Raw genomic sequence first — 14,051 nt, 5'->3', positions numbered from 1 at the left:
CTGGATGGGGCTGCAGTCCTTCAGTGTGGGGCTGTGGAACAGGGAGTGCAGGACCCCCTGTTGGGGCTATGCATAGACCATTCCTGTATCATCATCCTGGCAGGGTGGGGTGGCCAGGGAGGTGATGCTGTTGGAGGTGGAAGATGGGAAGAGATGAAGTAGATTAAGGAAAAACTAGAGAGGAACACGGAGAAGGCAATGGCACCCCACTCCAGTACTCTTGCCTGGAAAATCCCATGGACGGAGGAGCCTGGTAGGCTGCAGTCCATGGGGTCGCTGAGAGTAGGACACGACTGAGCTACTTAACTTTCACTTTTCCCTTTCATGCATTGGAGGAGGAAATGGCAACCCACTCCAGTGTTCTTGCCTGGAGAATCCCAGGGACAGGGGAGCCTGGAGGGCTGCCGTCTATGGGGTCGCACAGAGTCGGGCACGACTGAAGCGACTTAGCAGCAGCAGCAGCAGCAGCAGAGAGGAACAAAGTCCAAGTACTTGGGAGAATAGAGGAAAGCTTATTCGGATGCCTTTGAACTTGGCACTTGGCTATGAATAACACTTTCATGCTACAGAAATGCAGGATAGCTTGCTTATTTTCAAATATTCCCAACGTAAAAGGTGGTAGGTAGTTGCAGTCGTGGCCCCAAGTGAGTCATGCCATCCTGTTTACACCTGCCTGCAGTGTGATTTTTGCCATTCCTCTGTTCAAGAGGTGGTGTCTCTTTTCACCCCATGAATCTGGGCTGGCCTTGTCGCTTGCCTTGACCTGAAGAATTTGGAGGGAGTGATGTTGTGTGACCTCCGGGGCCACTCAGCTTTGGCTTTCTCCCTCCAGGAACATTTCTACCATGATGCGAGAACTCCCTGCCTGATAAAGCCTCTTTGAGGATAAGGCCTAGGCACCCAGTGTCCCAGCCCTGCCCAGCCCCCACCAAAATTCCAGCTCATTACATCTCTGTCAGTGAACGCAGATGAATCAGTGTATCCACCCAGCCAACTCATAGCATAGTGAGAAACAATAAATCATGGCTATTTTAAGCCACTTCTCTTTGGGGTGGGAGAAGGCAATGGCACCCCACTCCAGTACTCTTGCCTGGAAAATCCCATGGACGGAGGAGCCTGGTAGGCTACAGTCCATGGGGTCGCTGAGAGTCGGACACGACTGAGCGACTTCACTTTCACTTTTCCCTTTCATGCACTGGAGAAGGAAATGGCAACCCGCTCCAGTATTCTTGCCTGGAGAATCCCAGGGATGGCGGAGCCTGGTGGGCTGCCGTCTATGGGGTCGCACAGTCGGACACAACTGAAGCGACTTAGCAGCAACAGCAGCAGCAGCTACATAGCAATAGATAATTGGACATTGTGTATGAGTGACTTCGTTTGGACGTTAGAAGTTGTGGATGATATTTTGGTGTTAGAACACGTGCGAATGTGCCAAGCTGCTTCAGTTGTGTCCAACTCTGTGCAACCCTATGGACTGTGGCCTGCTAGGCTCCTCTGTCCATGGGATTCTCCCGGCAAGGATACTGGAGTGGGTTGCCATGCCCTCCTCCAGGGGATCTTCCTGACCCAGGGACTGAACTGCGCCTCTCTTGTCTCCTGCACTGGCAAGGCAGACTCTTTACCATTGGCACCACCTGGGAAGCCCTTGCGTTAGAATATGTGTGTAAATATCAGATCATGGTTAAAAGCCACTGAGTTCTTCCTCCTTTGCTCTTGCAGCACTTCTCGGAGCTTCTGGATGAGTTTTCCCAGAACGTCTTGGGCCAGCTCCTGAACGACCCTTTCCTCTCAGAGAAGAGCGTGTCGATGGAGGTGGAGCCGTCCCCAACATCCCCGGCGCCCCTCATCCAGGCCGAGCACAGCTACTCCCTATGTGAGGAGCCTCGGGCCCAGTCGCCATTCACCCACATCACCGCCAGCGACAGCTTCAATGACGGTAAAACCCAGAGTGGGGGAAGCAGCTGGGACCTTGGCACCTTTGACCATGACCTCCTTAAGGGTGCGGAGCATGTGTTAAAGTATCATCAGCACCCCCTCCAGCCACATACCTGCTGCATGTGGCCTGTGCTTGGGCCCTGGGGAAATGCAAAGAGGCACAGAATGTAGCTCTACCTGAGACTGTGTGCTCTGGGAATTTGCTAGAACTGAATACTAATTGCTTTCTTTGACCCTGTGGACTGGGCAGCAAAGCATCCTTTTGCACATCAGACTGGCCTCTCTGGTTGATGATTCCAGTACATCCACCATTTCAAGAGGTCATGCCATGTTTTCTTTTTCTTTTTTTCTGAGAAAGAATTTTTATGACCACTCTTCTCCATAAACACTTCTTGGGTATCCTCTTGACCCACTTCCGACATGTTTCCTTGACCCCATGTATAGGAGATCTTGGCAAGCATTCCTGTACTTTCTTGTTGATTAGCCTTTCATGCCCATTATCAAGGCCATTAGCTTGGTATGTGTTGAGAGTTTAGTTTTCCTGGTCTTAGAGATGTTCACATGTTTTGGCCATCACTCCATAGGACTTGAACTGGCATAGGCTCTATGAAACTTTTAAAACAGAATTTTCTATGTTTGTTTTCCTAGAAATATAACCACCTATTTTAGTATCTTGAGTAAGTTTTGAAAACTGTGTCCTCTAATGCTAGTTTGGCACATGCTGTCTTCTCCCAGGAGGATAGTCCTTAACTTGATGGCCTCTGGCTTGACCTAGATGTCCCCTCTCCTCCTATACAACTGTACACATGACAGCATCTTGTGAAGTGACTACCTACAGGACAGGATGCCTCCTGCTTCCTTGGGTTAAAGGCACATGCCTGTGTCCAGTTCAAAAATAGGCCATTAGCTGTGTGGGGGAATCCCTTCTCCAGTTGGGGTTCTTAGGTCTATCACATGCATGCTCAGTTGTGTCTGACTCTTTCGACCCCCAGGCTGTAGCCTGACAGCCTTCTCTGTCCATGAAAATTTCCTGGCAAAACTACTGGACTAGGTCGCCATTTCCTTCTCCAGGGAATCTTCCCGAGCCAGGAACTGAACCCACGACTACTGTGTCTACTGCATTAGCAGGCGGATTCTTTACCATTGATCCACCTGGGAATCCCTCTTAGATCTACTGTGCTGTGTGTGGGAAACCCAGGTTTCCCATATTGCAGATGGATTCTTTTACCAACTGAGCCATCAGGGTAGCCCAAGAATACTGGAGTGGGTAGCTTATCCCTTCTCCAGAGGATCTTCCCAACCCAGGAATCAAACCAGGGTCTCCTGCATTGCAGCCGGATTCTTTACCAGTTCAGCTGCCAGGGAAGCTCCTTAGATCTACTACTGACCTCTAAAAGAACCACTTCTGGGATCAGTAAAACATCGTATCTTGGGACAGAGAATGCTGCAGGTTTTTTCTTTCTCAGGCTCATTCTTCTTTTGATTAGAGGTCTACCCACAAACTTTGGCCTTCTGTCCTCAGTGAAGGGAAGGTCCCAAATCTGTGGGTGAGTTCTTTCCTGACTGGACCCTTTGGAGTCCTAACTTTATTCTCAGATTTCTCCTGACAAGAGGTTAGATGCATGATGATCTAATCCTTCTTCTCTGTGGTTTGTCTACTTTCCCTGCCTCGACAAGGGAACAGGGTGAGGGGAAGTCTCCTGGGAGGGAAGGGAGGAAATACAGCTGAAATAATTTGAGGATGTGGAGTTGTTCTGAGAGTAACATGAGATGATGTGTTTAAAGAACCTGGGATAGTGCCCACCACATTGCATTTCAATGAATCAGTGTTTCTTCCTTCTCTCCTCACCTCCTCTTTCTTCCTCTGTTGTTGCAGAGTTGTTATTGTTCATTTTCCTGATCCCCTTCTTATCCTTCTTCTGCTTCTACTTCTCCTCCTTTCAGTCTTTCTTCTCCCCTCCTCTGCTCTTCATCTTTTTTCCCCTCTCAGTTTGTTATTACATCATTTCCAGGAATGACCTCTGTTCAAATTCAGGGATGTGGTCTCTGTTATGACTGTATACCCTTCATTTTATTATAATGTGGAGGACAACTATAGGGAGTCAGCCTTTTTCTGCATTTTAGCTTAGATAAACTCATGCCGTCCCTGCCTTAGTTGCTTTGTTTTTTGTTAAGTGGACTCTAGCACTAGATAGGAGATTGGACTAAATGACCTTTAAGATTTTTTTCCAATGCTGAGGTTCTGTGTGGGTGTGGTTTCTGTTTAACATTTGTAACTGCCTTTGCCTATGGTTTTCCTGTACTCTCTCTCTCTTTTTAATATTTTTTTTGATATGGACTATTTTAAAAGTCTTTATTGAAATTGTTACAATATTGTTTCTGTTTTATGTTTTGGTGTTTTTGGCTGTGAGGCATGTGGGATCCTAGCTCTGTAATGAGGGATCGAACCCACATTCCTTACATTGGAAAGTGAAGTCTTAAACACTGGACTCCCAGGGAAGACACTACCCATATTCTCTTTACTGGTTTGCCTCTGTTATTCCTACAGTTCCTTTGATGCTTCTATTTCAAGCCCTACTTCCCTTTGTGGAAGTCGTTTCTAATACCTCTTGTATAGTTATCTACTGCTGTGTAACAGATCTCCCAAAATTCGTGGCTTAAACTAGTAATAATCATTTATTACCTCTCATGATTTCTGTGGATCAAGAATTCAGAACTTGCGCAGATGGGTGATTCTGGCTGTTGACTGAAAAAAACGCACAACTTAAAAGTGGAGAATTATGTTTTATTTGGTGGACGTTCTGAGGACTGAAGCCTGGGATGCAGCTTCTCAGATAGCTCTGACGTTCTGTTCCAAAGAGGTAAGGGAGGAGCCAGGTTATATAGGAGTTTTTGCAACAAAAACCAGGTAGTCAGAACATCCAAAGATTACTGTTAATTAAAGAAAAACCAGACATCTCAAGTTAGTGAATTTAGCATTTTTCTCTGTTTCGGGAAGATGCAAGAGTCTGAGCTCACTGAAATCATTCCTCTGATATGCACTTTAACTATCTAGGGCCAGTAACATGTTCTTTCCCATCCTGAGTTCCTTCATGGCTCACTGGGTCCTCAGATGGTAGAAAGTGCTGGAGGCCTGTGGGGACTCTTTTACAAGGGCATTAATTTCATTACAGAGGGGTTCACCCTCATGATCTAATTATCTCCCCAAGGTCCCACCACCTATGACCATTACTTTGGGCATTAGAATTTCAGCACGTGAATTCTGGGAGGACACAAACATTCAAACCGTAGCAGAAGGAGAGTTAACATTTTAACTAGGATAGACAGGGAAGGCCTTTCTTTGAAGGTAGCATTTGAGCAAAGATCAGCAGATGAGGAAAAGAACTAGGTGTATGTGTAAGAGACTTCTAGGCAGAGGGAATGGCCCTGTGTCAGGGGTGTGATAACAACATAGCAATATCTCTGTTGTATTCAGTTATCATCTGTGGAGCTAGTCAGCCATGCAGCAGCCTTGGTTCTAGAATATGCAGATTAGAGCTGGCCCAAACAATCTGGGCAACTTTCCCCTTCAAATCCATGTTTGCTGAGCACTTACCATGTGTTCTAGATACTTGTGAGACAATGATAGTAAAACTTTGTGTGTACTAAGTCACTTCAGTCATGTCCATCTCTTTGCAACCCTATGGAGCCCGCCAGGCTCCTCTGTCCCTGGGATTCTGCAGTCAAGAATACTGTAGTGGGTTGCCATTTCCTACTCCAGGGGATCGTCCCAACCCATGGATCGAACTCACATCTCTTTATTTCTCCTGCATTGGCAGGTGAATTCTTTACCACTAGCACCACCTGGGAAGCCCAGTAAAACTTAGATTCTTACATCAAAGTAGCTCAGAGTCTAGGGAAGATACCATGTACCCCAATACTTGATCAGACTGAATATGAGCAGTGTCCTGAGAGGAAACTATAGTAGCTCAGAGGAGAGAGAGCATGCCCAGTGATGATCGCAGCAAAAGTTGCAGGAATGAGGCAGAATTTCATTTGAGCCCTTAAGTGTTGAGTAGGGTTGAAATGGTGGTGATGGTTGGAGGGAAGCAATTAGTGGACACAGGACTAGGACACTGATTCTTCTAAAACAAGACCCCAAGTGAAATGATTGCAAATAAGCAGGTTTCCAAAAGTTCAGGATCCTTTCCTCTTCCTGATAACACTTTTTTTTTTTTTTTTGCTTTTTAACGCTAATCAGTATATATGTAGCATAAAGGAACCACCTATACTTATAGTTTAGTGTGGGGAGAGATGATCAATCTTTTCCAGGAAGCTTTCTTATTAGACCAAAGCACACAACATTCAGTCCCCCATCTGGCCCCTCCTATTTAGAGGTGCTATAGTGCCATACACAAGGAATGTTCCCTGCCATATCAGTCAACAAAAGGTGTTGTGGTTGTCAGCCAGACTATGCCCCCTAAGGAGGTTCAGGATGGAAAAAAGTAGGATACTGGCTGTAGATAGTTAAGGTGCATATCAGAGGAATGATTTCAATGAGCCCAAACTCTTGCTGCTGCTGCTGCTAAGTCGCTTCAGTCGTGTCTGACTCTGTGCGACCCCATAGACGGCAGCCCACCAGGCTCCCCCATCCCTGGGATTCTCCAGGCAAGAACACTGGAGTGGGTTGCCATTTCCTTCTCCAGTGCATGAAAGTGAAAAGTGAAAGTGAAGTTGCTCAGTCGTGTCCAGTTCCTAGCGACCCCATGGACTGCAGCCTACCAGGCTCCTCTCTCCATGGGATTTTCCAGGCAAGAGTACTGGAGTGGGTTGCCAATGCCTTCTCCACAAACTCTTGCATCTTCCCCTATAAAGAAAAGTGTTGAATTTATTTACTTCAGGTGTCTGGGTTTCTTTAATTCACAGTAATCTTTTGATGTTCAGACTATGGTTTTTGTTGCAAAAATTCCTGTACATCCTGATTCATCCCTCACCTCTTTGGAGCAGTCCCTCAGAGCTGTCTGAGAGGCTCTCTTCTGGACCTAAGTCCTCAGAAATCTGCCGAATAAAACAGATTTCTCAACTTTTAGGCTGTGCTTTTTCTTTTGGACCACACTGCAATAGGCTGTGCTGGTAATTTGCTGAGAATAGGTACAGTGGGTCAGATATATTTTGCAAAGCGTTTCTGATCCATAGTTCATCTTAAGTATCAGTTTTTCTCTGAGTAAAGGCTTCCTATGCTAGCAAAACCCCTTTTGTATTCAGGGAATAATGAGCATGAATAGTAACCGTTTGGAGTATGTGAAATCGGAGGTAGGCAGTGTGCATGAAGGAGCTGGGGAACTTGCTGAGGAAAGCATTGTGCAGGTCTTGGCTTCAATTGTTTTTCTGAGTTTTGTATGGATAGGCAAATGTTTGGGAACAGAATGATTTGATTCATTTGAATCCCAGTTGGCATCTGCCTTAGGGAGGATTAATTCACAAAGATCCCTCTGGAGTCTGTGTTCTGTTAAGCAGATTGCTTTCCTGATCCAGGAGGATGATATTTCTTTAGGAGATGCATAAATAGGCAGCGATTTAAACATTACTGTTTGCGTTAAATTTAATATTCTTCATTGTTTGCACTGTCTAAACAACCTAAAGCCCAGAACTAGGAATCCTTGTTTCTAGTGATGGTTAGTATTTCATTGTACCTTGCAAAGTCAATGATTCCAATCTTCTTGTCCAGTTTTAAAGATTAAAGGGAATTCTTCTGTAATTGCTTCTGAGCCTGAAACAAAGTGATAAGCTAAACAGTTCAAATGAGACTCTCAGTTTATTAGGATTTTTCTTTCTTTCTCCTTCTTCCTCCCTTTTCCCATCTCTCTTTCTCTCTCCTACCATCATCCTTCTTTCTTTCTCCCTTCTTTCTTTTCTCCCTACTAACTCTTTCTTTTCCCTCTTCCTCCCTCCTTGAACCCTGAGCAACTATATTGGGCAAATGTAGGTGCTCTTATCCTGTTTGTCTATCACGTTCTTCAGATGGGCAGTTTGAGACCCACCCCTAAAATTGTATGCAAAATTTGGGGCTGACAATATTTGTCAGTTTTTCTACTGGGGACATTTATAACTTTTTTTTTTTAGATCCTCAACAGAGCCTGTGACCAAAAAAAGGTTGAGAAACACTAGTCTAAGATTACATAGGAGTCATCTGTCTTCGGGGCTGAATTTGACTGTAGACTTTTCTGAAACCCTTGAACTAAAGAACTTCACATGGTTCGGCAACCACAGGAGCCAGTCCTAGGAATGTGGGCTTGGCCTTTTAAACCTCCAGAGAGACATCCTGCTTTCAGCTTGTTCATTTCTGCCCATGATTAAGGCTGCTAAGCAGGGTTTTCTTTTAAAAAGTGAAGACTTTATAAAGAGATAAGCAGAAGTACCCAAGTAGATTGAGGAATGAAAAGCTTATATTTAAATGACCAAGTCTTGCTCCTTACCAGCTGGAGGGTATCTTCATGAGCTACTCTATTTTGTTCACATTCCTTTGTAATTGGGGTGCTAGGTATTTATTTACTTTTGTTCATTAATTTCAGTCTTCACTCTTCTAGTGCTGGATGAAGGCTGTTCAGAGAGAACTAGATATGGCCCCTGTCTTCCAAGATGGTATAAGAAGCAAATTAGAAAATATACAAAATGTCAACAGACTCAGTAGAATATACTAATTCAGAAGTGATCTATTGGCACCATGCACAAGTCGAAGTAACTTTATTTTGGTTGGAATAAAGAACTGTAACTGTGAATCTTCCAGTTCTACAGACAGTGGGACCAGAACATGAGAAATAATCATTTTCCTTCTGGCTGGCCAGGTTAGGCTTCTCGAGTCAGCAGGGCAAGGAGTGACCAGGTGCACCAGCTTAGTATGGATATCCTAAATTTATGGTGTTGTTTCACAGGTGTCTATGAGAACAATAGTCTGTGAGCTAAAGATGAACAGATGCCTGATGGAAGGCGGAGACTCAGCAGTTGATGAGAAGCAGGGCCTTAGTAAAGTGGAGTGGTGTTTTTTCAGAGACTTGAAGAAGAAAAATGAAGGCTGATGATCCCAGAGCAGGGAAGGTATGCTTGACACAGCAGTCTGGGGAGAAATGGAAAGGTGTATGCCATGCGTGGCAAAGAAAAAAAGGATTTTGAAAGGATTCAATAAAACCCAGAGCAGGACTAGCACAACATCGGGTGTGCTGAGTGAAGGGTAGAGGTGAGTCATGGGTGACTTAAGTTTTCTGTTTGCAGTGGTGAAGATATCTTGATGTTGAAATGTTCCAAGGCCGTGGGACCTGGGAAAGAAAGTCCCAGAGAGATGACAAAGAGCTGTATCTTCATCACATTTGATTAGAGCTGCTGACAAGAGCATGGATCTAAGCCATCTTAGAGGGCGTAGATTCTAGGGTTAAAAAAATGCAGACTTATCTGTCATTTACCTACAGGAAGTATCTGGGTCCCCTGGCAAGAATGAGCTACAGAAAGAACCTGATGCGTTTAGGGTGGACAAGTAGAGGAACAGTCTTCTTTTCAGAGTCTGAAACCTGGACTAGTGGTGTACGTTCTTTTGCTGTTCATCATCCATTTGAGATTACCTTTTATTTTCTTTTTCTAACTAGTGTGGAAAATACCTCCTCAATTTTCTAAAAGTGAAATAATGACTTCTTTGTTTGCTTGGTCAAAATGTTAGAATAGTATAAGAAAGCAATATTTATAGCTCAGTTCAATAAGTCAGTTGTGTCCGACTCTTTGCAACCTCATGGATGGCAGCATGCCAGGCTTCCCTGTCTATCACTAACTCCAGGAGCTTGTTTAGACTCATGTCCATTGAGTTGGCAATGCCATCCAACCACCTCATCCTCTGTCATCCCCTTCTGCTCCTGCCCTCAGTTTTTACCAGCATCAGGGTCTTTTCCAATGAGTCAGTTCTTCCCATCAAGTGGCCAAAGTATTGGAGCTTCAGCTTCAGCATCAGTCCTTCCAATGAATATTCAGGACTGATTTCCTTTAAGATGGACTGGTTGGATCTCCTTGTAGTCCAAGGGACTCTCAAGAGTCTTCTCTAACACCACAATTCAAAAGTATCCGTTCTTCAGCACCCAGCCTTCTTTATGGTCCAACTTTCACATCCATGCATGACTACTGGAAAAACAATAGCCTTGACTAGACAGACCTTTGTCAGCAAAGTAATGTCTCTGCTTTTTAATATGCTGTCTAGGTTGGTCATAGCTTTTTTCCCAAGCACCAAGCGTCTTAATTTCATGGCCGGAGTCACCATCTGCAGTGATTTTGGAGCCCAAGAAGATAAAATCTGTCACTGTTTCCACTGTTTCCCCATCTTTTTGCCATGAAGTGATGGGACCAGATGCCATGACCTTAGTTTTTTGAATGTTGAGCTTTAAGCCAGCGTTTTCACTCTCCTCTTTCACTTTATTAAGAGTTTCTTTAGTTCCTCTTTGCTTTCTGCCATTAGGGTGGTGTCATCTGCATATCTGAGGTTATTGATTCTTCTCCCAACAATCTTGATTCCAGCTTGTGCTTCATCTGACCTGGCATTTCTCACAATGTACTCTGCATATAAGTTAAATAAGCAAGGTGACAATATATAGCCTGGACATACTCCTTTCCCAGTTTGGAACCAGTCATTGTTCCATGTCCAGTTCTAACTGTTGCTTCTTGACCTGCATACAGATTTCTCAGGAGACAGGTAAGGTGGTCTGCTATTTCTATCTCTTTAAGAATTTTCTAGTTTATTGTGATCCACACAGTCAAAGGCTTTGGCGTAGTCAATAAAGCAGAAATAGATGTTTTTCTGGAACTCTTGCTTTTTCTATGGTCCAGCGGATGTTGGCAATTTGATCTCTGGGTCCTCTGCCTTTTCTAAATCCAGCTTGAACATCTGGAAGTTCTCGGTTCACATACTATTGAAGCCTCGCTTGGAGAATTTTGAGCATTACTTTGCTAGTGTGTGAAATGAGTGCAATTATGTGGTAGTTTGAACATTCTTTGGCCTTACTTTGCTATCTAACATTAAACTTGGGAAAGACTCTGATGCTGCGAAAAATTGAGGGCAAGAGGAGAAGGGATAGACAAACCATGAGATGGTTGGATGGCATCACTGACTCAATGGACATGAGTTTGAGCAAAATCCAGGAGGTGGTGAAGGATAGGAAAGGCTGGTGTGCTGTAGTCCATGGGGTCGCAAAGAGTCGGACGTGACTGAGCAACTGAACAACAACAACAAAGCATTAAACTTACTCTGTTCACAAGTGAGAGTCATAATTTTGGTGAAGAAAAGTGTACACAGGAGGGTTTTTTTTGCGTGTGTACACTAAGTAAATCTTTTGAAATCAGTCGTTTGCTCCACAGATATTTGTTTAATGCATACTCTAAACACAGATTCCTATGGGAGGACCTGAGATACCAAATGCAGACCACAGATAGCACTTAGCAGTTCATCTCTGGGATCCATTTGCTTGAATTGGAATCTGGGTTCTGCCACTTACTAATGGTGTGATTTTGAGCAAGTGGCTCAACTCTTGTGTTTCTTTCGTGATCTTTAAAATGGAAATAATATTCATAATACTCAACCTTGTGCTATTGTTATAGGGATTAAGTTAATATATATTATACATTTATAACAGTGCCTGGAAGTTAGTAAGCACTAAATAAATATTAGCTCTGTCATTATTGCTTTGCACTTGTTATTATTACTTTATGCAAATTGCCACATAATTCAGTACATAGTTTACCAACTGACCACAATATTAACAACCAGAATAAGTGGAAGAGGTTGTAAACACAGGCACAGAAAGAACACGAAATCAGGAAGGTAAACATGAAGAACGGGGCCTGGCACACATCTCTCAAAACATTTGAGCTATTACTGGCTGGTCTTAAAGTAGAATACTTCACCTTAGCAACAGTGGATTAAGAGTCCATATAAATGAAGGTGAGAAGTATGGGAAGAACCAGTATTGCACTTTTTTTAGTGGCTAATTACGGGCTCAAAATAACGTTAATTGAAGAATACTCACTTTTGGCAGAGATGTTCCATCATTGATCTCTGCAAAGCAGTATGCTAGAGGGGCACAGAGCACGGGCTGTGGGACTGGGTGGCCTGGGTGTGCCACCCTGGTTGGCCATATACCAGCTGGGGGCTGTATATCAGCTGGGTAACCTAGGTTGAGGGGTTTAATCTCTTAGTGTCCTTGTGTATAAAATGAGAATGATCATAGTGCTTGCCTTCCAGGGTCACTCTCAGGGTTAAATTAATTATTATATATCTAAAGCACTTAGAACAATGTTTAGCACGTAGTAAACACTCATAGTTAAGTGTTCGCTGTTTTCACTGTTTTCAACACTTCCCCATACAACTCACACTGGAGGTGATTTCATTGTCCAGGCACTCAGGGAGGGACTTTGGGCAGGCAGGCGCCTACCTTCTGTCTGAACCGTGCACTACAGCTTAGTATGACTCGGATACGTTCACCTGCTTTCCTCTCCTCTCCTGGCCTCCAGAACCCAGCCTTGGCGTTTTCCTTTAAGAGATGTTTACGCCAAAAATCGGTCAAGGTTTGCCAATTCTGTTGAAAAAATTCACAGGACAAATGGTGAAGTGTGAAATACTGAAGGATTTAGACGAGGCATACTTATTTAATTCACAAAAATTTCCTTTTTACTTTAGACACATAAATAGCTAATGGGTGCATATGTGTGTATATCATATAAGTGGTATTTGCCCTATGTAATTTCTCTTTTTAAGAGTACACTGACATACCATATAGATAAATGTATATCGTGTATGTGTGTATACAGATATATATGTATTATTTTTATATATATATAAAATGACACACATATATATAACTCATATATATAACACATAAAGATACTTTCTACTCCCAATTTAGAGTTTAATCTCTTCTTTCCCCCTCCCAGGAATCAGTTTCTATTCAGTGCAATTATTTCTGGAAATGATTGAGGACCTGCATTTTGGTGTTGCCTCTTAACGTTAGCTTTAGTTTGTGGGCTTTTTAGCTGCTGTCTTGGTAATCTCAGCATCTATTCCCCCATGCTCACAGCTGCTCCATTTTGTCCTTGGATGTGAAGGACTGGTCATCACAAGAGAGCAGCTTGTTTTTGTTTTCTTGCTGACAGCTAAGTGGTGATGCCCAGGAAATCTGCCAGTCGAGTTTGACCTTTGGTAGCAAGCTGTTTAAATAAAATCAGAAAATATGTTGGTTGTGCTTCTTACTTTCCGCAGTGCACTACTGGCCTTATTGGGTCATGTTCTCCTTCTTTTTTCTTTTTTTTCTGGCTGTGCTACATGGCATGTGGGATCTTAGTTCCCTAACCAGGGATCGAACCAACGCCCCCTGCAGTGGAAGCTCAGGGTCTTAGCCATTGGATGGCCATGAAAGACCCGGGCGATGTTTTCCTCCTGAAATGAAACTTGAAAGGCATATAGATATCGTTTAGGAAAAAAAACTTTTAATCAATATCTGAGCTTCAGAAGTTTGACAAATTGGAGCGTGTATAGAGTGTGTACTGACTCTTATTTTTGTAGTTTTATCAATAACTCAGCCATCTAAGTTCTATCAATAGCTCAGTCATCTAAGTTCTAAGCTATGGTGCTCTGCTGATCTTTCGCCAGTGAAATAAGACTGAAAGTAAGGTCATATGGAAAAAGTGTAATACATATTCTACTGATTCCCTTTCAGTTTATCTTCTGTCATACCTCAGAGGTTATATTTGTCATTTTGTTTTCTCAGATTTGATATTTATTTCCATTGACAGAGTACAAGCTAACACTTAGTAGTTCAGAATGAAAGCTCCTTTTTCTAATTTCAACTGCTGCTGGAATGTTGTTCTCAGCAAACTTCTTACTGGCTGACCTTCTTCACCTGAAGTCATTTATTTTATGATTTAACTGGTAGATTGAATCAATCTACAAATATTTATTGATATAATTTACAGTTGGTGGTTTAGAGGAATTATTATGGGAATGTGGTTCAGCTATTGTGTTGCCATAGGCACTGATGTGATGGATTTAATTTCTTGTATATATTGATACTTTCAGTTGTGTTATATCAGCCAGCTATATTCCTGAAAAACAA

General features: G+C 43.2%; 1 protein-coding gene across 7 annotated transcripts in view; it reads left to right on the top strand.

The window, feature by feature from the left end:
* CREB3L2 (cAMP responsive element binding protein 3 like 2) overlaps window positions 1-14,051 on the top strand; it is a 254,622-nt gene that overhangs the window by 201,729 nt on the left and 38,842 nt on the right. For 6 of the 7 annotated variants that reach the window (XR_014066426.1, XR_014066425.1, XM_081533105.1 and 3 more), the window contains one exon: window positions 1,720-1,936. Coding sequence is in view for 5 of the 7 variants with exons in the window: in XM_081533104.1 (XP_081389230.1) it covers window positions 1,720-1,936 (217 nt within the window). In the remaining 2 variants the exon portion in view is untranslated. Of the gene's footprint in view, window positions 1-1,719; window positions 2,000-14,051 lie in introns of all 7 variants that reach the window. The other variant, XM_081533103.1, reaches the window with a different exon arrangement.

This window comes from Giraffa tippelskirchi, chromosome 10 (genome assembly GCF_054371585.1).
Source record: "Giraffa tippelskirchi isolate mGirTip1 chromosome 10, T2T-mGirTip1v1.2.pri, whole genome shotgun sequence".
Classification (NCBI taxonomy): domain Eukaryota; kingdom Metazoa; phylum Chordata; class Mammalia; order Artiodactyla; family Giraffidae; genus Giraffa; species Giraffa tippelskirchi.
This window is presented reverse-complemented; position numbering and strand designations above follow the sequence as displayed.